Here is a 22,933-nt window from a genome sequence, read left to right as displayed (position 1 = left end):
GATTATATTGAATTTGCACTCTTTCATAAACCTTGATCTTTATAACTATAACACATTATTTTAGAGCTCTGGCAGCACAGAATCCATTCAACTTCCTAATCAACAAAATAATGTTCAGTACTGTCAATAAGCAAGATCAGCGCTGAGGCTGAACAGTGCGTAGTTAAATGCGTTACAACAAATGAGCAGCCCTAACTTTAAACTGTGCAGTATGTTAATATTAAAATGCATATATCTAAATTCATTTAAATGTGTGATGCAAGGGTTTGTTTTTTTAAGTGACACACACAAGATAATTTTCATGTCTTTTACTTTGACACTGACTTGTACAGAGCATCAACTCAAAACAACTTCACAAAGGCTGTAAAAGTATTTACAAGGTGGAAAAAGAAAAACCCCATCTACAGTCTTAATCTAAAAAGCTTTTAAAAATGTGCAATTTCTTGTTTGGCATGCACACACATGTTCTCCCACACACAGGAAAAAAAAACATACCCGCATGAGCTTAAAGCTCCCTTTTGTACCTCATACAAACATATCTTTCAGATAAAATATGATTTTGTTAATAAATATTTCAAACACTCCATACAGTACACAGAAGATGCATGCATGGCAGTTTGATTTGAGAGAACAAACATCGATATAAAACCTAAGTCAAATGAGTGATTTATAGCTGATCAGATATAAATAGGAAAAAGATATTTGTACAGCAAATAACTTCTAGAGTGGAGACGAGGGAGAGTCACAAAAAAAGGGCTGACGACAGGAAGTGTTTGACTTCAGTAGTAGCACAGTTTTTGTTTTGAACATCAACAATTAGTGCTGAATGTCAGCATTTCCCTTAACGTGTAAGGCAACTACTACACACAAACATATGCTACAATGGTTGTGTGCCCATAACTAGAAACAGTATACAGACAAAAAGACAAAATATTTGTGTATACATGCACCATCCTCTTGGCATGTGAACACATAAGGTCAACGTGTTGCAGTGTAGGACAGTGAGAAATATACAGTGTGTACACTCGCTAATGATGCTACGACTAGCCACAGGAGTGCACAGATAATGGCATGATTAGTCTACCAATGTTTACAACAGTAATCAGGAGACAAGCTGGTTCACTGGTACAGAATATAAACAGAGCAGGGGCAGCATGAGGAATTACGCTTGAATATTCTGCATCCGCTCTTTGTCGATCAGTCTTTCAGTCAGTCTGGAGAGGTCAGACTTTTAGGGAGCAAAAGGGACACTAGTACAGTAGAAAGCATTCAACTGGGTCATGCATTGCACAATTTCCTCCAAAGGAGATCTCGAAACAGTAGACACAACAGGAGAGAAAAATTAATCCAGCGTTTTTCCTTCTCAGCGAAGTGACAGCCTTTTCTCTCACAGTAACAAAACAAACAGTAACATAACCTCCTTTCTGTAACATCTTTTTTTAAAAACTAATACCAAAACATCATTTAGTGCAATAGCGAAAACTCTACCAGTGATGTTACGTAGTGTCACGGGTAGTTTCCTCACTGTCTCTGGTGATACTACCAGCAAACTACATCCTTCCTGAAGGAGGCAGCAACAGTCAATCAAGTTCATTCAGGTCTTGAGTTCCTCTGGGAAGCAAGTTAGAAATCCAAGCTAAGATCAGATCATCTTTATCAGCAAGCAGCAATCTGTAGTATCTAGTGGGTTCAGTGATACATCCCATTATGTCTGGGACATGATTCTTAAAGTGTAAAGTATCTCTGGGAAGTCATCTTCTCCTTCTCAGATACAAAGATCTGCTCAGGAATAGTTGGTTTCAGGCATTTGGATTCATAGGAGTCTAAGCTCTTTAGGTCCTCTGGCATTGTAAGTTTACATCTCAGGTCTGGACGTCGGACGGTTCGGCATTCAGGAGCCCCCCTACTTTCAATAGGGGCAGGGCGGTGTGCCCCACCTTCCCCAGGTAGCGAGACAAGGGCGTAGCAGTGCCACTGAGGGAGCAACAACAACCCCATGCTGCAGCCTCTCCTGGGCTGGTGGGGCAGGGAGGGGGAGGAGGGGGAGGAGGGGGAGGGAGAAGGGATGAAGACGGAGCAGGGCCGTGGGTTAAGACTGTGTCATGGCCCGGGTGGAGAATCGGGTGTTGGCTTGAGTGTTTGTATGGAGAGTGCGGGAAATGGGGGAGATGTGAGCCCTGAGGTGGAATGGGGGATGCGTTTGAGTCAGAGTGTGTGAGCAACGTGGGTTCTGAGGCTACAGTCGGGAGCATGTTGGATGTCAGAGAGGATTTCAAATGTTTGCTGCCGTGTAAATGTAACAGTGGTGAACTGTGTGATGAATGTCCTCTGAAGGGACAATAAATGCTAGTGTTCTCATCGAAATAACTCCTCCTGGGCTCTTGTGTGTGTGGCAGTGTAAAATCTGGTTGGCCTGGTGTGTTTGAGCAGCTGTGCGATGAGAACAGGTCTGGGGGTTTGGGAAAATCAAGCAAAGAGGTATCAGAGTCTAAAGTGGATGAGGATGAGGACAGCAGAGAAAGGTTTGGGTCATGGTCTAAATATGGTTCTGGTGTTGGGCAGGAGGGTAGGCGGGTATCTGTCTGAAGCTGTGCAGCCGGGGCAACAGACACACAGGAGGAGGCAGGGGCCAGGTATGTGGGTGCTGGGCCTCCTCTGTAAGAGCAGGCTGAGATGGCAACGAGGGATGTGGAGATGGTTTTGGAAGGGTCAATGATTGCAGTGACGGGGGAGGCAAGGGCGGAGAAGGAGGGGGTGGGGGGCTCCTGAGCTCCTGTCAGAGACTTGTCCCGGAGGCGCTGGAGTCGGGGAGGTAGGTTGTGACAACCCGGTAACCCTGGGCGCGGCGGATCATGTCGCGGATCTCCCCGTTGAGCTCCAGCAGCTTGGAGCAGATCAGGCTGAGGTCCTGGCGGGAACCAACCAGGGCGATGGTGCCCGTCTGGCCCAGCGTCTGGTGGCGAAAGTAGACATTGAGCAGAGTCTGAACCTCGCTCTCTGAGCTGCCACCAAACACTCCGTTGGGCCACTGCCTCCTGAAAACGAGACAAAAAAAGAAGGCATGATGTGATGGTATTTGATTAGGTCCAATGTTGAGCTTTTCATTTCCAATAACAGCAGTGTTGCACCTATATAAACTAATGTTTTGCCGCTATTACTGAAAACACTTCAAGAGTACTGGTTTCAATACAGTCTAACCGATCTTTCAGACTCTTTTCTACTCCAAGAAAATGTTGAAAGAAAGTGATACTGGGACATCAAAATATTCATATTTATCGACATCAAATGTCAGTACAAACTGATGAATGTTGATGTCATCAGGCAACTATTATCTCGTGTAGCAGTTACCTGCACTCCTGGATGTAGCGCACAGCTTTGGTGAACTCATGGTTCTTAAGGCACTCCAGTATGGCCTGCACAGCTGCCTCTGAGGTGGGGAAGATGGGCACAACCATGGCTGCCACCTGGGTGGCGTGCGCGTGAGTGTGGGCCAAGTGTTTGTGTTCCAGGTCGCTGGCTACAGCTGCCTCTGCTGCCTGCAGGCTGGTCTTCAGATCAGTGAGTTCTCGGGACATGTTCATCAGCTATGAGGTGGGAGGGAAACAGATGGTGGTTGAGTGTTGGTGTGTGTGTGAGCTTTTAAAGTCATCACAGAAGGAACGTTTATACCATTTGATTCAATACTCAAGATTCTTTAAATCTAAAACTATTAATTTTTTTTATTTTGGAAGAGCAAACTATGTCATGATGTAGCCAGGTGGAACTGACATTGGGGGCAGTTGGTCTGGCCGGACCTGTAATTCATTGCACTTGTTGGCGAGCCGCAGGTTTTATTCTCCTCCGTGAAGAAAATGAAATAATTAGATTTGAGCTCCCTGAACAGTGTATATGTGAGCTTCTCCTTTTTTTAGCCAACAAAATAATATTTTTGTATAATAAAGATTGTTATTTTTATATGATGCTGCTTCCTAGTTGTATAGTTGTAGTTGTATTTTCCCTTCATGGACATACTGGTACAGTAATTTGTCATTGTTAAAGCAGATATTATCACATATATCACAGGTATATACAGTATGTCACAGACATTTTACTATACAGTATGATGGCTGATATGTAACAAGAAAGTGACACTGTCCACATACATTGACATGTCCACCAGTGAGCTCAGTACATGTCTTGGTCACAATTCTTTGATCCTTATCAAAAAATTTTATGTTTAAAATGAATGAGTTTTGGGATTCAAAAACTCACAAATATCAGTATCTATCTGAAAAATCCAGCGTCAGTCGAGCTCTAGTTGCTATTAATCACACTGACCAAGAACTTCAGATTAGGTTTCAGATGATGGATATCTATCTAAATTTACATTTTACGTTTAGCTGATAATCATGGAACACATCTTTTCACATCCAGCATCTACAGCATTCATATTTAATGTCTGATTCTGACCACAGATTACTTGTATAGTGAATCTTCTCATGTAGGCATAAATAAGAGAGCCAATAAAAGAGCTTGCTGTGTTAAAACTGTGAATGATGTCTTTATGAATTATGATTGGGTTCACCTCAGGCACAGAGCTGATGGCATGAACTTGACCAATAAGCGTGCAGTAGGACTGGAAGAGTAGGAGGAGCTGGAAGTGCAGTTTGTAGAGCCTCTGACAAAGCTCCAGTTGCTAGAAGACATCAAAGATGAAAACAGGGTCAGATTCATCAGTAGTAGAGAAACAGAACAGACAATAACACAGTCGCACATTCTCAAAAGACACACCACATATATACAAACATGCAAAGGAATACAAACACACAATAACACGACTAGCTGATTGTCTTGTGCAAAGTAAATTAAGCAGTTTATTTGAGATGAATCTAAGGCAGTGAAGTGAAGAAACTTGTAAGAGAACTTACTGCAAGAGACTCCATTTGCTAGACAGCGAGAGAGCATGTTAGGGCGTCAGAGTGAGGTGAGAGGAAGACAAAGCGTCAATCAAACACATGCACAGCACAGTATAAACCACAGCTATTCACAGTCAAGCTACCAAGAATTAGTCAACAGTGTATAAAACCCAGCAACTTTTAGTCGTAGTTCTCAGTGGCTAAGGCTATAAAATAGATAACACACAGCGAACATGCAAACATTTCAGTGTGACAAAATCACAGAGGAGCAAAGAGAAATAGAAATGCAAAGCACAGATGAAGAAGTTACCCATATGTTGAGTGTGTTTGCCTGTAAACTCTATAATTTGTAAACAAGTTGCCCGTACCTTCTCCTCTGAGTCTCCAGGCTGGCAGGTAACCACACTGTCGCCGGGGCACCTGGGAAACGTGTCCTTACAGTTCCTCAGCCACTGAAGAAAAAAAACGTAACAAGAGCGTTAGAGAGTTAGTCGCATATTTGCAGTAAGAAAACAGATTTATCAATAACGTGTGGAGGTTGAGTTACCGATACAGCAGCATCCTCTCTCGTGTTGTAGGTATCCAAGTACTCTTGCAGCTCCAGCGCACTGAACTTCATCTTTTCAAGGAGACCATAGGACATGATCTGGAAAGACAAACAAGAAGAAAGGAGGAGGTGAAAAATGACTTCAGTGCATTAGACTTGCCGGACTAATCCAACATTTCCCCCGTCCCATTTCCCTCTGTGTGCAGGCTACCATGGGCTGATCCAACATGCTCTAATCAACGCCAAGTCAATTATGTCTGCCAGCAACGCTCACCGTGTCAGCATCGATGTAGATTGTGGGACAATCTGAGCATGTGGTTAGCATCTGCGAGGACCTGAGGAACTTTGATCCGATGCCCCTTAAGCCCTCTCCAAGGTAAGTGGCAACATCAGTTGTCAGGACGCAGAATTTACCCTGGATGTTCTGGGAAAGAAAGAAAGTTTGAGGAATTATTGCACTGTTGCACATAAGTGCATGTAAATCCTGCTGGATATGAGAGTCTGCTTGAAGAGGAAAAAAAGAGCATCATAGTCACAAACACAGGGAGAAACCTAAACATACAGTGTGATGAATTACGACTGATTTCAACGAATCCTTACTGCCGTTTACCTTAAAGAGAGATGAGAAGACTTGAAAAGTGTGGACGGCACAGGACCCATCTGAGTCGGTGACAAGCTGGTTGATATGACAACGCCACGCTTCCTCAGCATCGTCACACACTGTGGGTTGGAAGGCTGCCAAGATGGCGGAGAAAAATGGAGAGGGGGGAGGAGGAAAACCAAGGTCTTCCAAGTCATCTACATCATCACGTAAGCTGTCGCCATGGAAATGGGAAAGAAATGGGGGTACAGAGAAAAAAGGTTTTGATACCTTCCCCTAAACAAAATCAAGTACCCAGCTACGTCATGGGATTATATGAACTGGATAATGCACTTGCCTCTGTGCCATTTGGAACTGATTCAAGTAGTATTTTGAAAAAAATTATTGGCCTTTTTTTACAGCTAGCCTAATATACAAGCGGCAGAAAATATAATGCCTACACCCCATGGGTCAGGATTAATAGGAATTATCTAATAGGAATAATTTAATATGTCATGAGAAAATTAGGAAAATCGCGACAATATATAACACAAACTGCGGAAACAAAGAAAAACAATGGTCACATGCTGAATCTAACAAGCAGGGATGTAACATATACAGCATATAGGGGGTTGAGAAGTATTGTCAATTTGCATGCAACCTAACGTTACCCATGTATGTAGCAATGTTTTTACTTACACAAGGTTCAAAGTCTATTTTCATGAAGCATTTTAACTGTAGTTTGCATGTACGCACAGATAAATGCCAGAAAATTGGATGTCTCAGAAAAGTATTTACAGTATACATTGTGAATGACAGCTTATGATAAATGACCTGATCTGTCCCAATGCTGTATATACAAACACAGACGTGACAGATTAAAATAAGCGCTTAGACTGCAGTTTAACCAAGGTTTAGTCCCATTGTCAGTCAATCTGCCGGTTGATAAAAAGTTCCAGTGAAACAATACTCCATATTGTTTCCTGTTCTTTTACTCCTGTCTGGCACATTCACCTGGGCAGACAGTTGGGGTCTAGAAAGTCCAGCGGTGGTTGGCAGTAGTCTGGGTTGAGGCTGTGGTCCAGATTGCGTGGCTGATCCTGAGGTTGCCCCGGCAACTCCAGGGTGAAGCTCTCGCCGCAGTCTGAGCCGTGAGGGAGCTCGTTGGCGCTCAGTGACAGGTCGTCATCCTGGGCCTGAGTGTCCTCATCATCTCCACACACCCTCCCCTGAGGACACAAAGACATTACATTTTCCTGATAACAAATATATCTCTACAAATGTGCATATGTATGTATACGTTTATGTCAATTATTCCTCACATGTAGGCCACTGTGATCATCATGGAGCACTCCCTGGCCCGGTGTGGTGGCGGTGAAGGATTGTGGGTCGGCAGATGTGTCGTAAGAAGTAGACAGAGAATCAGTGTGATTGGTTTCCTCTGATGGAGAAGGGTTAGTCTGGAACAAGACGGCAAACAAGAAATCACATATCATGATTATTATAATAATACTTAGTATAAATATATAAATGTCATTGACTTATTCTATGAAATTGGGTCATTACAATTACAGACAGTAACGTTTTTCAGGCTTCGGTGGATGTTCATGTTGTATTGATCCAACAGTTAAGGCTACGCACAAGCTGAGAGTGAGAGAGGCTCTGGCTGGTTGAAGACTCCTCTTCCTCTGAGGACTCGTCTGAATCGTGGGGGTCCTCGTGACCCAGACTGGGGGTGCTGCCTGAGTGCTGGCTCTCCTCCAACAAGTCACCCAGCTCTGTGCTGTCCAGAGATCGCCGACGCACGCCCCAATTAAAGTTATCGACGGTCTCGCCCTACATAAAACACACACATACACATTGGAAGACAAGGGCAGAGGCAATGGTAGCAATTACGTTTCATGTTAACCTACAAGATAATGAATTGTTGCTGTCTAAGAGCATCTGATGACAAGCACAAGATGCAAAATGAACTGTTATTCATGGCATGAAAATATGCTGGACAGGCTGTTTGCATTCAATATGAAAATCTTTTCCCATAAAGACTTTACAATATTTATCTCCATTATGACAAGTAGCACTATTATCAGAAAGGCAGTTCTGCAACCAAGCTGTGAGAGCAAAATGAAGCACAATCGTCCTTTGTTTTTTTCAGTGAGAAACAAAGGAGCCAGCAACACCACAGCGCTGACAGAAGCTAATGTAAGTGCTCAGTGTGAGAGACCTTACCTGGAGCTCCTAGGCAGCGAGGGGAAGAGAGAGAGACACAGAGTTAGAGAGAGAGACAGACAAGGAGGAGGGACAGAGAAATACATTTCAAATATATTGATGTTAAAGAAAGACAGGTGGATAAAATTAAACATGCATTAAAAGGTAAAAGGGAAGGAAAGAGACAGATACTTTACTATCTACACTTTAAAACAAGTGATGTAAGTTATGCACTCAAAGTGACCATGGGTAAAATACAGTAAAATATGAATCACCTCTCCGTCCTCCAGCTCCACATCCAGGAAGTCAAAGTCTCGGAAAACCCTGAACTGCTGCTCGCTGGCAGTGTCGTCTAACGTGTCCTCTCTGGTTCCGCCCTCCTCTGATGACACACCACTCTCCCGCACCTCCATCATGTCCAAGTCGCCACACGATGAGAAGATCACCTGACGAGATGGAACAAAAAAGGTATTTACACTCGTCACAGACAGCTGTTGAAGGTCAAAACTTCCTTAGGAACAATAGAGGCTTTATTCTCCATACATTTCTGGAATGATTGGAGGAGCTTACAGATGGGTTCTTGGTGAGTCCAACTTCTTGTCCGCAAAGAGACAAAACGTTCACCAGCTTCTCTCTGGTTCGTTTCTGTGTGTAGGAGAAAGACAGCAAGAAATAAAAGAGTATTAATCAAAGGGGAATGGACATAAACTCTATTATACTAGAGATTGTTCCTTTCCTCTTTCTTGGCTTGATGCTTCAGATGTTTAAATGAACAATAAATCAGTTGAGCCCAGTGCTTCCATGAATTTATCATTTACATATATACAAAGTCCATACCAAAGCAGGTGCTATTAAACTAAAGCAAGCACCTGCAGAGAAATATGACTTTAATGTCCAAACAAAGAACGGTGAGCCAGAGTGTCAGTGGGTATATCAAGTAGTGGCAATTCTCTATTTGACTGTTTGTTACTGGTGTTACAATACCAAGCAGCAATGAGATGCCACGCCAAAGACTACAGTGCATCCGGAAAGTATTCACGGCGCTTCACTTTTTCCACATTTTGTTATGTTACACCCTTATTCCAAAATGGATTAAATTAATTTTTTTCCTCAAAATTCTACACACAACACCCCATAATGACAATGTGAAAAAAGTTTTTTTTAAATTTTTGCAAATTTATTAAAAATAAAAAACTAAGAAATCACATGTACATAAGTATTCACAGCCTTTGCCATGAAGCTCAAAATTGAGCTCCGGTGCATCCTGTTTCCACTGATCATCCTTGAGATGTTTCTGCAGCTTAATTGGAGTCCACCTGTGGTAAATTCAGTTGATTGGACATGATTTGGAAAGGCACACACCTGTCTATATAAGGTCCCACAGTTGACAGTGCATGTCAGAGCACAAACCAAGCATGAAGTCAAAGGAATTGTCTGTAGACCTCTGAGACAGGATTGTCTCGAGGCACAAATCTGGGGAAGGTTACAGAAAAATTTCTGCTGCTTTGAAGGTCCCAATGAGCACAGTGGCCTCCATCATCCGTAAGTGGAAGAAGTTCGGAACCACCAGGACTCTTCCTAGAGCTGGCCGGCCATCTAAACTGAGTAATCGGGGGAGAAGGGCCTTAGTCAGGGAGGTGACCAAGAACCCGATGGTCACTCTGTCAGAGCTCCAGAGTTCCTCTGTGGAGAGAGGAGAACCTTCCAGAAGGACAACCATCTCTGCAGCAATCCACCAATCAGGCCTGTATGGTAGAGTGGCCAGACGGAAGCCACTCCTTAGTAAAAGGCACATAGCAGCCCGCCTGGAGTTTGCCAAAAGGCACCTGAAGGACTCTCAGACCATGAGAAACAAAATTCTCTGGTCTGATGAGACAAAGATTGAACTCTTTGGTGTGAATGCCAGGCGTCACGTTTGGAGGAAACCAGGCACCGCTCATCACCAGGCCAATACCATCCCTACAGTGAAGCATGGTGGTGGCAGCATCATGCTGTGGGGATGTTTTTCAGCGGCAGGAACTGGGAGACTAGTCAGGATAGAGGGAAAGATGAATGCAGCAAAGTACAGAGACATCCTGGATGAAAACCTGCTCCAGAGCGCTCTTGACCTCAGACTGGGGCGACGGTTTATCTTTCAGCAGGACAACGACCCTAAGCACACAGCCAAGATATCAAAGGAGTGGCTTCAGGACAACTCTGTGAATGTCCTTGAGTGGCCCAGCCAGAGCCCAGACTTGAATCCGATTGAACATCTCTGGAGAGATCTGAAAATGGCTGTGCACCGACGCTTCCCATCCAACCTGATGGAGCTTGAGAGGTGCTGCAAAGAGGAATGGGTGAAACTGCCCAAAGATAGGTGTGCCAAGCTTGTGGCATCATATTCAAAAAGACTTGAGGCTGTAATTGCTGCCAAAGGTGCATCAACAAAGTATTGAGCAAAGGCTGTGAATACTTATGTACATGTGATTTCTCAGGTTTTTTATTTTTAATAAATTTGCAAAAATCTCAAATAAACTTTTTTCACGTTGTCATTATGGGGTGTTGTGTGTAGAATTTTGAGGAAAAAAATAAATTTAATCCATTTTGGTATAAGGCTGCAACATAACAAAATGTGGAAAAAGTGAAGCGCTGTGAATACTTTCCGGATGCACTGTACATAAAGAAATGTACATAAACTGACAGATCTAAAATGTTGACATGGTGATATCTTGGTGTGGTAGGATCTAACTCTACCTGAGAGGATTGTGGTCGCCTCCAGCTGACGGGCACCAGGATGGTGTTGGAATTGGATCCAGAGGAGGTGGAGGAAGTACTGCGTGTTACAGCCATGGCTCTGGCCTTCCCCTCTCTACCCCCCGAACCCTGGAGCTCGTCAAACCGACGCCCAATCACTGGAGTCTGTATAGAAAATGGGGAGGCAGGTCCTCATGAAAATGTTTCAATACAGTTACGACATGTAGTCCTCTTTTTTCTCTCTCAACGTGTTGGAAAATGCAGAGTATTGTAAGTGTAAGTGTGTGGTGGGCACTTCAAACTTCCTCACCTCAGAGATGTCAAAGGTGAAGTCCAGTGTTTTTCCCGGCAGAGCCTTGGCTGAACCGTCCCACACCCTGCTGACCTCTAGGTTGGACAGGTCACCCTGCGTGTGGCCATACACTGGATGAACTAGGCTGGCAGAGCGTGACACCACCAGTTTCAAGATGTTTAAGGCATCCTTCCAGTGTACCGTCTATAGAATCACAAACACAGCACACATTATAAAAGAGACAGCAGTGCATACTTTATATCACACAATACCACACATAGTAGTAGTGTAATAAGCAGCAGGTAACTCAAAGTACTGTAGGACAGTTACCTGGACAAACTTCTCAATGGTCTTCGTGACATCAGCGTTGAACTGTTTGACTTGTACAGCGGTCAGGTCCATGTGGCTGAGCAGACAGTAGATGATCTGGAGGAGAGACTGCTGCATACTGGGGAGGCCCTTATCCAGCAGCTGACAGAAAAAGAGAGGCATTCAGTGTGTGACAAAGCGTGCAACCAAAAAATGTATCTTGCTTAGGGGCAAAGTCGATGGGTATATGGCCAATATAATACTAGACTGTAGGTGATTGGATTATCCATTACCAACTGGCAGATTACTGAAAAGCAAAATATCATAAACCCATTCTGCACCTGAATGGAGAAATGGATCCCTTACTAACTGTCCTTGCTTGACTTGTAGTATATCCTTGTAGCCACTGGGAGAAACCTAACCATGTAAACCTAGAAATAAGGTATGCAATGCATATTTATCAGCACTCACCTCAGCCATATAGGTGACCATGTTGAGTGTGATGTCGGAGAAAGCCTCATGCAGGTAACGGCAAACCACACTGACCCAGGAGAAAGGGTCCCGTGTGTAGGAACGTGTCTTGTAGAGAGTCATCACATGGGCCAAATGGGACAGCTTTGTGTGCTTCTCCTCCAAACACACCTAAAAGAGGGGAAGACAGAGCATGAGAGAGACACAGACTCTTAAACTGCAATGTTTTCATGGGCAACTTTGGCTTTTCGTCTCTCCTGCATGCATTAAACTGCATGTTTTTTTCTTGTGCCTTTTTTTTTTTAGACAAACTTGCTTCAACGCCTAATAAACCCTCACCTAACCTAAAGGAAACTGAAGTAAAGCAAAAGCAAACTATAGTAAACTAGACTAGACTCAAGGGAAGAATTGTACCTGTGCGATCCTCTCGGCGCTCTCCTTACAAAACTGAGTCGGGTGGCCAAAGTGCTGCACCAGGTGAGGCAGCAGACACAGCACATTCAGAGGGAAACCTGCACAGAGAGATATGGTTGAACTTCCAACACCACCACAGCATAAATAGACCATATACTTTGTCAGTGACTGAGCTAATAAAATGAAACAGGATGACAGTTACCTACCTATAGACTGTGAACTGTCAACAACAGGCACGCGGGAGACAGGGGTGAGCTGGCAGAAGAGCTGCAAGGTGAGGTCAGAAGTGGCCTGGGAGGTAAAACCCTTCAGCAAAAGCTGCTGAATCCCAGAGAACCCGCTCCACCTCAGCTGAGCCTGCAGCTTCTCTAGGCGTTCGCGGTTCTCTGCTCTGTCTAAGGGAACCTGGGAAAAAAAATAAGTTGTTTGGTTTAACTGAAACTGGAAGTTGGTAGTATTATTTAGTATCCTCCTGAAATGCATTCTGACAAAACTGAGGCATTTGTTTTTAATTTCATAGCCAGTAGCTTGCACTTCGGTACAGTGCTGACATACTTATAGGACAGGAAGCTTTCATTTAAAAGTATAATAAAAGATAAGGTAAGGTTTTTAGCCCTTCTAGCCCTTCTTCGGACTTGGTCAAGTTGGTAGTAAAGGGCATCACAGCTTTCAGAAATTGCTTGCACTTGTCTGCTCCTAGTTTTATCTCTGTCCTAACTTTTGTTTCTACAATTACATAACTTCCCCACTAAGATCAGTACGTTTCATCTCCTCTACCTTTGACAGCAACTTGTGAACAAGGCGAAGTGACATCTGATATTCAAACTCAAAGTCTGACTCCATGAGTGACACCGCCACCCAGAAGACTGTGGCCAGTATTGATGACGGATGGGAAACATGGGCAGGATCTGATAGAACACTCGGATCAATACGATTGGTTGACGATGTGCAGGACCCGGGGCTTCTTCCAGTTCGGGCGAGGCCATGACTGTTGCAGGCCTGTAGATTGATATAACACTGAATTAGTGAGATGTGCTGTGTTCAACAAGTCTGCTCCAGCATTAATGTTACTCTAAACAAGAATCTTCCTTTCTTGCCTGTATGCGATCCAGAGTTGCACTGCGAGGAGGATCACTCGACTGGTGGCCACACTCGCCAAACTTCTTGGGGACCGAGTAGGAGCGCTGGTGGCGTTGTGATGACAGACCAACAAATCCCGGGCCAGGGAAGTTCAACTGACCTGTGCTCTTCCTGTTCATCAGTTTGTCACTAGTCACGAAGTCTGGCGAGGACGTCCTGCGAATAAAACACAGTAAAAGTGAGTATAATTGAATATGGTTACATATGTTGAATGTGGTGTCCTTGTATCAAATCCCTACGAAGACGAGCAAAGGCCTACCTGGTTAGAGCTGCCATAAGGTCGCTGTTTTTCAGACATTCTGCTAGATTCACCACCACCGACTCCAGCGTCAACAGCACTTCCATCACATAGCCCTGAAACACACGTTGTTGAATTAAACAAGCATCAGCACTAACATGCACGCTCATTTGCAGAGTAAAGAGAGTCTGGAGTAGTTCTCTTAAATACAGTTCTGTCTCTAACCCGACAATCATTCGTTCTTGCACTTTCTCACCTGCACCTCGTCCCCGTGTTCTCCCACCACCTCAACGAGGCGTGAGACCAGGTCAGAGACAGCATGGTTGTTGATTGGCTGTTTGAGGGCTCTGAAGATCTGGAAAGAGCGTCCAGCATAGTGACGTGAGGAGCTGCACAGAGCCGTCTGTAAAGCCACGTCGCTCAGCTGGTGCTCCAGGTGGAAGTCTGTATAAACACATGGGGACAAACACACATGCAGGTTTATGAATCAAGTTTTGCTACATTTTTGGAGATAAGGGGTATTGCTTTTAGCAAATTACATAATTGTTGAGAATATTGGCAGTCTCTATTTGACTTTATTATGTATTTTGTGACAATGTGTTGGATTTTGCATGAAGTCTGGTGGATTGCCTCATGGCAAAACACAGAAGAGGGCTCATTTGAAAATAGAATATGAATTTTCAGAAATGCTACACGTGAATCACGAAGTAGTAGGTGAGCCCTGATATTTCTGTTATTCATTGAAAGACATACGACATTAACATGACATCACCTGATTTGGACTCCTTGAAGACAGAGACGACGTGGCGTAGGAAGTTGGAGAGCTGCTCCGTGCTCTTGGAGTTGGGGTTCTTTGGTGTGATGTCCTCGTGCACCCACAGCGGACCAAACGCTCTGAGCAACAACAACACAGTACTCCAGGCACTGTATACCCACCACCAGTAGCACCACATACATGTTACACAAGCACTTAAACATGTGCACAGTGCACACAGTGTGCACTACAGTGACATTTTCACACACACACACTTCATAAACGCACCTGCTCGAACATTTGTATACCAAACTGCAGCAGTGGCGCTTCTACGACTGCACAAAACATCACTGGAGGTGTGCGTACCTGGTGGAGAGGAACTCAATGAGTTTGTTTGTCTTCTCGTCGGTTTCATTGGGCGTATCTTCAAGGTCCTCCAGGTCATCGGGTGTCACCAGGGGCAAATTTCCAACACTGCCTGCAGTGCTGCCGCCACCCAGACTGGCAGAGGAAGAGTTGGAGGTGGAGCTGAGGCCGGAGTCCACCACTGGAGACGTCTGCCACTCTCGCAGGAAGTCGGGTGCATCTAAGGAAACATTATAGAATTAAATGCATTATTAATATATTGCCCAGCTTTATCATATTGTTATGTACATGTTTTTATCGGTTCTCCCATGTGAAAACTGATCGAGCAATCATTTCTATACAGCGGTAAATGTCACAGGATTTATAAACACAGGTGTGTATGCATGTTGAGTATTTTCTTCTTACGTGACTGCTGGTACTCCGTGTGGTAGCTGGACTTAATGGTGAGGGTCTTGTTGTCACTGATCTCTCTCGTCAGCATCAGAACTGAAGCTATTACCTGGAAACACAAAAAGGAGGGTTCTTCAGTGACTATTGAAATGAATTCATTTTTGACTGAATAACTTTACATTGCCACTATATGCAATGCAATGTTAACTCAGACTAAGACAACATAATAATAACAAGTATTAGGATCCCACTCTGACCTGGAAGTTGTTGTTGCAGGAGAGGGCAATGAGGAGGTGGAGAAGGAGACGTTTGCTGTGTTCATAGACCTCTGGTCTATAGTGGTCCAGACCTGGACAATAAAATACACATCCAGTAAGACAACTGCAGGATTAAGATGACTAAACTTGACTATAACAGGCGGGTACAGATACATACAAAGAAGGAGAACACAGCAAAATCATTTTTCATAAATTGTTAGGAATTGTTATGAGGGTAAAATATAGTAAGATAATTTAAATATATTCCTAGATACTGTTGCTGTGCCCAGAAATGTTGGTGCACAGTTTCTTAAAAGCCCACTTGTACAAGGGCTTATTGTGCTTCCCAATTCACAGTAAAAAAAGACAGCTTCATGCACACAGTAACACATGATAATGAAAAGCCTGAACTTGAGTGCATAATAATACATTTCTGCACAGCTGACAGTAGGTATGTGTGCACGTGTTGGTGATATGGTGTTGGTGAGAAATGCACGTTCTGGGGAATGTGTCTGTGTCTGCAGTGACAAGAGAATAGTCTGTACTGAAAAGCATGTCTGGGATGGAGATAAAACTTCACACTGTCACGCTATGAGCTTATTGGACGTCACAAGAAATACCTGCACACCTCAAGGTTATTTTTGTGTGTATGTGTGTAAACACCCTGTTCACACCCAGTGAAAGATGATTCTTGATTTTATCTTTTTAGTTCAAGTTCCTTTAAGTCCAACTCTCCAAAAAGCATCTGGTCAAAAATTGACAAGACAGATTATGTATTTGATGCATGACATTTAGGCTGTGTGTTTTCTTTTTACTGTTTCCTTTGTTTAAATGTTCCTCTTTGTCTTTCCAAGATTAATGAGCTAAAGACTAGACTTGTACCAAGAGAAATGTAGATCCAAAGTTGAGTTATGTGAGTGTGTGTGTTGTGTACACCTACCCAAGAAGAGGGCATGTAGCAGCAGGGGCAGGTGTAAAGCCCAGTCTTCTCTCACGCTGTGGTCCACCACCATTTCAGTCATAAAGATCACTGCGATGTTACACCTGAGGACCAACACACACATACACACACACACAAATCTAGTGAGTGCACAAAATATCAACAATACTTGCTTCTTCGATGGGCTGTGTAGTGTGACCATCACTCAAGGCTTGAGTTCAAGTTTATGTGACATCAGTTAGCCTACATGCAGTGTCCTGGAGAAATGATCCTGAACATTCAGCTCTGATAACACTTCTGTTATTCAGTATAAAGAAACTATAAGACAAGAATTCTGTCCTTCAATCAAATTAGGGCTGCAGCCAACGATTATTTCATAAACGATTCATTTGCTGATTATTTTCTTGATCAATCATTTTATCTATAACATCTTAGAAAATAGGGAAAAATCCCTATGTTTTAGAGTTCAAGGTAGAATCTTGCTTGTATTTTTACAACAACAGTCTAAAACCAAAGATATTCAATTTACTATCATAGTGGACTAGTGGATTTGAGCAATCTGAACCTGTGATTTTTTGGCACTTAATGACTTACATAAATAAGTTGCTGATAAGAAAATTCTAAGTCAACTAATGGATTAATCGATTAATGGTTTCAGCTCTAAATGAAATCAGCACAGAAAAAAAGCTCCACATTGATTTCATTCAAGAGAAAATCTGTATTCCTTATTGGTTTTACCTCTTAAATTTACTTCAGTCATAAAGAGGATCTGTATTAGCAAGTTAAGGAATGAGTTTGAGACACAGATTGTGCAAAAACAAAAAGATTTCCAGGAAGTTTTTTAGGCAGGTGTATCTGTCACTCAGTGCACATCATCATTCAAGTCTTATCCCAGAAACTGGTTTTGTGTGTATATTTGAGGCTTCTCTGAGAACTGAATTATAATTAACATGTAAAACTGCAAGTACAGAAACTGTATTTGCCTGAATACCAAGGCCCATTAATACAACATAACAGTATGCTCTCTCATTTTAAGTAAGGGTTTTTGAGGTGTTAAGAGAGATGGAGAAGATAAATCAGTAAATCCTTTCTAATATTCATTCTCCACATAGCAGAGACAGAACAAGCTGGCTAGGTTTCATTCTGTGCTGGAGGTTATCTGCCATCTGTGAGAAGGTGGAACTTGTCTGTGTGAGAGAATACCTTGCTTTGCTGACTCTGCTGATGCTTTGCTGATAGCAATGCCACTGTTCCAACTCTGAATCTATTTTCTGTGTGTGATTTTTGCAGTTGTTTCAGAGTAGCTTGTCTGTACAGTGTGCGTCCATGTTTGTTTGTGTATACCTATGCAGTGGTCCTCTAGGTGTGATGGTTTCTGGAAGGTAGTCAACCAGAGGAGCCCAGCAGCCTCCGTTAACAGGCATGGGTAACGGCTGAGGATGGTTGGTCTCCAGAACACCCAGCAGCCAACCAGCATACGGCGGTAGTGGGTCAGCTACAAAAACAGACCGATACCAAGATTTATTTCAAATATATACTTCAAATGCTGTTTCTCTGAAACCATAGACCATAGACCGTCAAGCACAAAAACGTTTTCCCACGTGAACATCAAAGCAGTGACAAACAGCTGATGTGACAGGTAAATAATATACCATTCAAAAACTGTGGAATTTCAAACATGAGCTAAGTCGTAGTATTTCAGGTATTTCAATAACAAAGTGGTTAATTGGCATGTTTTTCAGCTGCTGACAATGTAATTTACATTTAAAGGTTTGCCCCTGGTGACACCCGATGACCTGGAGGACAAATAAAATATTTTATTCTCTTTGGACAAGTCTAAACATAATCAGTTTTCAAGGTTACCCATGTAGAATTGAAATTAGGGAGAAAAAAATCTTTCACTGTATTAACTTTATGATGCGGAGCGGCTGAGACTCCAGGAAGTTACAGGTCCCAGCCAAGACACAGTTCGGCACATAACCTAACCAGCGATTTTGTAAAATGGCCATTTGTCATCTTGTTTGTTTTTTGGCAAGAAAACGGTCGAGTCTTTTTAAAAAGGAAAACATATATACTTAAAGTGCTTGACATCATTAAACGATACCTAATTGTCATTGTTTAGTGCAAAATAAATCAGGTCAAACTCTGGCTTGGTGAAAGTGTCCCCAGTTCAGACATGAAAGGTCCAGGTTTTGAAAAACAAACCCACTCTTGTACTATAACATAAACAACAGAACTTTAAATGCTGTGAAGGAGGCCAGATTTCAGCCTTGCCATAACAGTACATCTGTGTTTGTTTCAGGTATTTATTCCTGGTGCACTGCCTCATCACCTTAAAAAAACTATCTGCTGTCAGTCTGTACATTTATGTCTGTATGGAGGGGATTGGTGACAATTAGCGTTAAGGTCTTAGATTTAAGTGACAAACATTATGGACTGACAGGAAGAATCCATGTCCTGCAGCTCTTTCTAAATAACAGGCAGCTGTGAGTCCCCATGGGCTGTGTTTGAGCACACATTAAACAAGGCCAGCAAGTTTGTATATCCATTCTCATGAGAACCAAGACAACTCACTCTTTTCATCCTCGTAGGAGCCTCCGGAGCTGTTGCTGTAGCGAGACTCCAGTCTGTTGTGAGCCCTGGCCCTGCTGAAATGAATGCATGACATTCAAAGTTAAATTCAGTGTATACAGTCTTATTCCGTGACTGAAAAGTTAATATCACTGGGTAACTGATATGATGCTAACATGCTTGACATATTGTATCTACTTGCACAAGCCTGTTGAGAGAGTGTTGATCTTTGAATGAAACAGAGTCTCAATGAGCAGATTCAGCTATTTTTTGCCAAAGCCTAGACAATACAAGTATATAAAAATTTTTATTAATACTAACCGCTCTTCGCTCTCTCTGACCAGCTTGTTCTCATCTGTGTCTGGCAGGTTGTCCTGACCAGCCACCACAGTGTTACTGCTGGACGTGGTGCCTACACAAGAGACATTTGAGAGATATTCTTCAGAAATGTACAGTCAACCATCTGTCACATAAAAAGTCAATGTTGAGATGAAAATATTATTTGACATCATAGAACAATGACAGGAACTTCTCCTCTCACCTGTCTGTGAGGTGGAGGCTTTGTTGCTGGCAGCAAAGCGATAAAAGGGAGGGTTGTCACAGTGCAGGACCACAGGGTTGACTGGGTCAGTCTGCTGCAGCTCAAACAGGAGCTCCTCCATGGTCTGGATGGTATTGTTGCGACAAAGGTAGATCACCACCTTCTTGATCTAAAACAGATACAAATACACAGTATTCATTGGTTTACCTCACATTATCGCTGCGTATTTGTTATGGTAGTCGTTATCATCATAAAATGGAATACACGACACAGTATCTTTGTGGCAATCATTTACATTTAATTAGATTTGACAATAAATCACTTTGATAACTGGCAGTTTCAACAGGGGCTTTCATGCAGTGGGTTTCAGTTTTCATGACTTTTACTTTAGAGTAGTGTGTCGGTGTGTTCAGACAACACTTACATAAGGCAACAGCGTGGTATCACTGCTGACTCCACACAAGCTGATAAGGAACTGCAGGGTGATCCGTAAGTTGTTGCTCCACCTCTCGTTGGACACCAGAGCGTTCCAGGCATTCTCAATCTCTGGGCCAGGAACCTCGTCTCCATACTGATAATGTAAAGAAAAAAAATCCAGTTGAAAGGCAGGAGATTTCATTTGAAAGGGGAGAGTCATTTCACAAACACGACTTCCTACCTTAGCAGTCATGAACATGAGGTTGTTGAGCACCAGCGAGGTCGCCTGCAGGGAACCCCAGCCGTTGCCTCTCAGACTGGGGGACAGACCCTGCCCCTGACCGTGAGGTTCTTCTTCTGGTGTGCAGGGGCTTGAGGCTGGGGGTAGGAGCCCTGTGTCCACTAGCTCAATGTTACTAAGCCAGGGTAGCAGGTAGGATAGCATGATCTGTCTGCCGTTGGGGTGGGTGGTTGAGAAACGCTGGCTCACCTCTGCACAGGGAAAAAATATCTCAGAGGAATTAATGTTATAAGTGCTTTGAGGGGCTTGGTGATCAATAACAGGAGAAACACACTGGGAGCAAATTTAACAATGGTCTCAGAGAGAATAATGGCCTCTTAGGAGTTTTGAATGTCAGGGTGAGCATTTTGGGAGCACCTCTGTTTCCTGAATCTGATATGCAGTGTTTGCTGTTTTTACATGATAGTGTAGTGAGACATTACAGGGTGGAGAGTGGAGTGGGGTTTTAATTTACGCCTGCAGTTATGGTGTGCTGTTCTCTACAAAATAAGTATAATAGGATTACAGTTTTAGACAGAAATGTACCTGAGAAAAGAGGCAGAGTGAGCTCTGGGTACATGCTGGCCAGCTGGATGGAGAGTTGAGACAGGTTGACGCTGTACAGGGGAGGCAGGGGGCCGTGTGTCCCATACAAAATATTACCAGGCTTCTGCTCCACCATCCTCTTAGAGTATGCACACAGCTTAGACTCCAGCACCTGCAGGAAGACAGATTATTTATCTTTTACAGTCAAAATTCATTGTCAGGTTTTGGCTTTATGCTTGTGTTCTCTTTCCCACCTGCAATTAATAAATATTTAACATTGGAACTTTTACTCTTCTGTGTGCTGTATGTACCTGCATCAGCTGCATGGAGATCTCATATATTTCCCTGCTGGTGTCTGAGGCCTTGAACAACACCAGATTGAGCAAGGTCACAAGGTCACATGGGTAATTCCTGGAAAAGTACGGAGACATGGTCATTAGTTTCTGGTTACACTGAAAACTCAATGAACGTTATCAGACAGTTGCGTGCAGTGTGGGAAATTACATTTTAACAAAATATACAATACAATGTACGAATGTAGTACGATCTCATATTGGTTAAGCTGTACAAGCTAATAACTCCCATAAAGAATACATATATACATATATTTTGCTGGATGTTTTTGCAAAGTACATTGCTAGTACATTATTCTAAAAAAAAAAGTATTCGCATGATGCATAAAAGTCGTTCTAAATATGTTCTTTTAATAAAAATAATAATAATAATAATGTGATAATTTATTGATCCCCATTAAACTCTCGAGCAGGGAGGTCAGAAGCTATTTCTGAGCCGTTTCCCTGGAGCTGGTGAATCTTCAGTGTCTTCAGAGACAAAACGTCAGCAGTGCAGATTCTAACAAAAGTGACAAATGCATGATTCCCCACCTGTTACCGCAGACAGTGGCGATGGCTTTGAAGCAGCCGGATGCCAGCTGGTAAGATCCAGTGAAGCAGCGGTCCACGGCCCAGTTGAACAGATTGATTTGGTCTGGGTTCAGTTCTAAGAGCAGGATGACCACCTCACACCCCAGGCGGTGCACCTGGGGCAAACATGTATTGTATTATGTATGTATTGTGCGGAGAGACTAGAATTATACAATCCTCTTAAGGTGTTCTGACCAGAGTATAAAAATAAAGAAACATATAAAAAGCTCCTGAGCAACAAGTTAAAGGCAACAGTTGATCCCAGAGTTGACCTACCCGTATGTCATGGCAGGCCAAGATGTTGTCGAGCCATTTGTAGAGATAGCCGTCAGTAGAGAGACCCACATTGTCAAACACTGGACCACAACACAGAACTGCTGACATGGCCTAGGCGACAAAAGTTGAGTTGAGTTAATGCTAACTTTTCTGTAAAAGGGTTTCTGTAAATACATGACAGGGTGGTATTGCTTACCTTGAGAGCACAGTACTGGTAGCGAGTGATCTGGTGGTTGCGGTCACTGTAACGATCGAGGGGAGTGAACATGACGCTGAAGGGTCCAGCCCATTGGCTGAAGAGGATGAAGAGATGGTGTCTCAGAGACTGCTGAGGGAAGAGAAAGCGCCTGTGGTGGACTGCGCAGATGTGAGGGTTACGGTAAGAGAGAGAGAGGGAGACATGGAGGGTCAATCTTCCACTTACATTTTTAATGTATGAGCATTTTTACTGACTGGCATGACTATTTAGTCTATGGCTACAGAACACTGCTGAAGCCACGGCTACTACATCTACTACTACCGCAAGACCAATGTATTATGGTATATAATAGCATAAAAAGGTAATGAAATGATTTACCAGGGACACACTGGATGAGATTAGCCACCATCCCGCTGAAATGGGCTCTGATGTCTTTAAGCACGTCCAGCTCCTTTTCATTCTCTGCCTCCAGAAGCATCCGGGTTAGATCCACATATTCAAGGAACAAGGCACCCAGTGCCAGGGAGTCACGCTCCAGTGCTCCATTGGTGCTACAGAGGAGGAGAAGGAAATCTAACTTTGGTAATCATAGACATGGGAAAAAGCAAGGATGATTACACCTAAGTTGCGTGAGCCCAAGCACAGA

The 22,933-nt window shown here is 43.2% G+C and overlaps 1 protein-coding gene across 1 annotated transcript in view; it reads right to left on the bottom strand.

Moving 5' to 3' along the window:
* Window positions 1-293: 293 nt before the first annotated feature.
* Window positions 294-22,933, bottom strand: part of fryb (furry homolog b (Drosophila)) — a 52,484-nt gene continuing 29,844 nt past the window's right edge. The window contains exons 27-67 of the mRNA XM_070916687.1: window positions 22,666-22,838; window positions 22,285-22,445; window positions 22,089-22,199; window positions 21,774-21,928; window positions 21,201-21,300; window positions 20,890-21,061; window positions 20,305-20,555; window positions 20,071-20,217; window positions 19,647-19,815; window positions 19,427-19,517; window positions 19,109-19,182; window positions 17,879-18,029; window positions 16,535-16,638; window positions 15,595-15,686; window positions 15,353-15,446; window positions 14,948-15,167; window positions 14,600-14,751; window positions 14,084-14,271; window positions 13,849-13,943; window positions 13,547-13,745; window positions 13,227-13,448; window positions 12,656-12,854; window positions 12,450-12,547; window positions 12,036-12,206; window positions 11,586-11,726; window positions 11,274-11,459; window positions 10,964-11,128; window positions 8,801-8,875; window positions 8,506-8,676; window positions 8,252-8,260; window positions 7,664-7,858; window positions 7,345-7,482; window positions 7,037-7,251; window positions 6,053-6,257; window positions 5,717-5,866; window positions 5,443-5,541; window positions 5,264-5,347; window positions 4,908-4,925; window positions 4,565-4,675; window positions 3,349-3,584; window positions 294-3,035 (exon numbers count right to left, since the gene is read on the bottom strand). Of these exons, the coding sequence (XP_070772788.1) occupies window positions 2,777-3,035; window positions 3,349-3,584; window positions 4,565-4,675; window positions 4,908-4,925; window positions 5,264-5,347; window positions 5,443-5,541; window positions 5,717-5,866; window positions 6,053-6,257; window positions 7,037-7,251; window positions 7,345-7,482; window positions 7,664-7,858; window positions 8,252-8,260; window positions 8,506-8,676; window positions 8,801-8,875; window positions 10,964-11,128; window positions 11,274-11,459; window positions 11,586-11,726; window positions 12,036-12,206; window positions 12,450-12,547; window positions 12,656-12,854; window positions 13,227-13,448; window positions 13,547-13,745; window positions 13,849-13,943; window positions 14,084-14,271; window positions 14,600-14,751; window positions 14,948-15,167; window positions 15,353-15,446; window positions 15,595-15,686; window positions 16,535-16,638; window positions 17,879-18,029; window positions 19,109-19,182; window positions 19,427-19,517; window positions 19,647-19,815; window positions 20,071-20,217; window positions 20,305-20,555; window positions 20,890-21,061; window positions 21,201-21,300; window positions 21,774-21,928; window positions 22,089-22,199; window positions 22,285-22,445; window positions 22,666-22,838 (6,046 nt within the window). The 3' untranslated portion in view covers window positions 294-2,776. The remainder of the gene's footprint in view (window positions 3,036-3,348; window positions 3,585-4,564; window positions 4,676-4,907; window positions 4,926-5,263; window positions 5,348-5,442; window positions 5,542-5,716; window positions 5,867-6,052; window positions 6,258-7,036; window positions 7,252-7,344; window positions 7,483-7,663; window positions 7,859-8,251; window positions 8,261-8,505; window positions 8,677-8,800; window positions 8,876-10,963; window positions 11,129-11,273; window positions 11,460-11,585; window positions 11,727-12,035; window positions 12,207-12,449; window positions 12,548-12,655; window positions 12,855-13,226; window positions 13,449-13,546; window positions 13,746-13,848; window positions 13,944-14,083; window positions 14,272-14,599; window positions 14,752-14,947; window positions 15,168-15,352; window positions 15,447-15,594; window positions 15,687-16,534; window positions 16,639-17,878; window positions 18,030-19,108; window positions 19,183-19,426; window positions 19,518-19,646; window positions 19,816-20,070; window positions 20,218-20,304; window positions 20,556-20,889; window positions 21,062-21,200; window positions 21,301-21,773; window positions 21,929-22,088; window positions 22,200-22,284; window positions 22,446-22,665; window positions 22,839-22,933) is intronic.

Source organism: Enoplosus armatus, chromosome 13, assembly GCF_043641665.1.
Source record: "Enoplosus armatus isolate fEnoArm2 chromosome 13, fEnoArm2.hap1, whole genome shotgun sequence".
Lineage (NCBI taxonomy): Eukaryota > Metazoa > Chordata > Actinopteri > Centrarchiformes > Enoplosidae > Enoplosus > Enoplosus armatus.
This window is presented reverse-complemented; position numbering and strand designations above follow the sequence as displayed.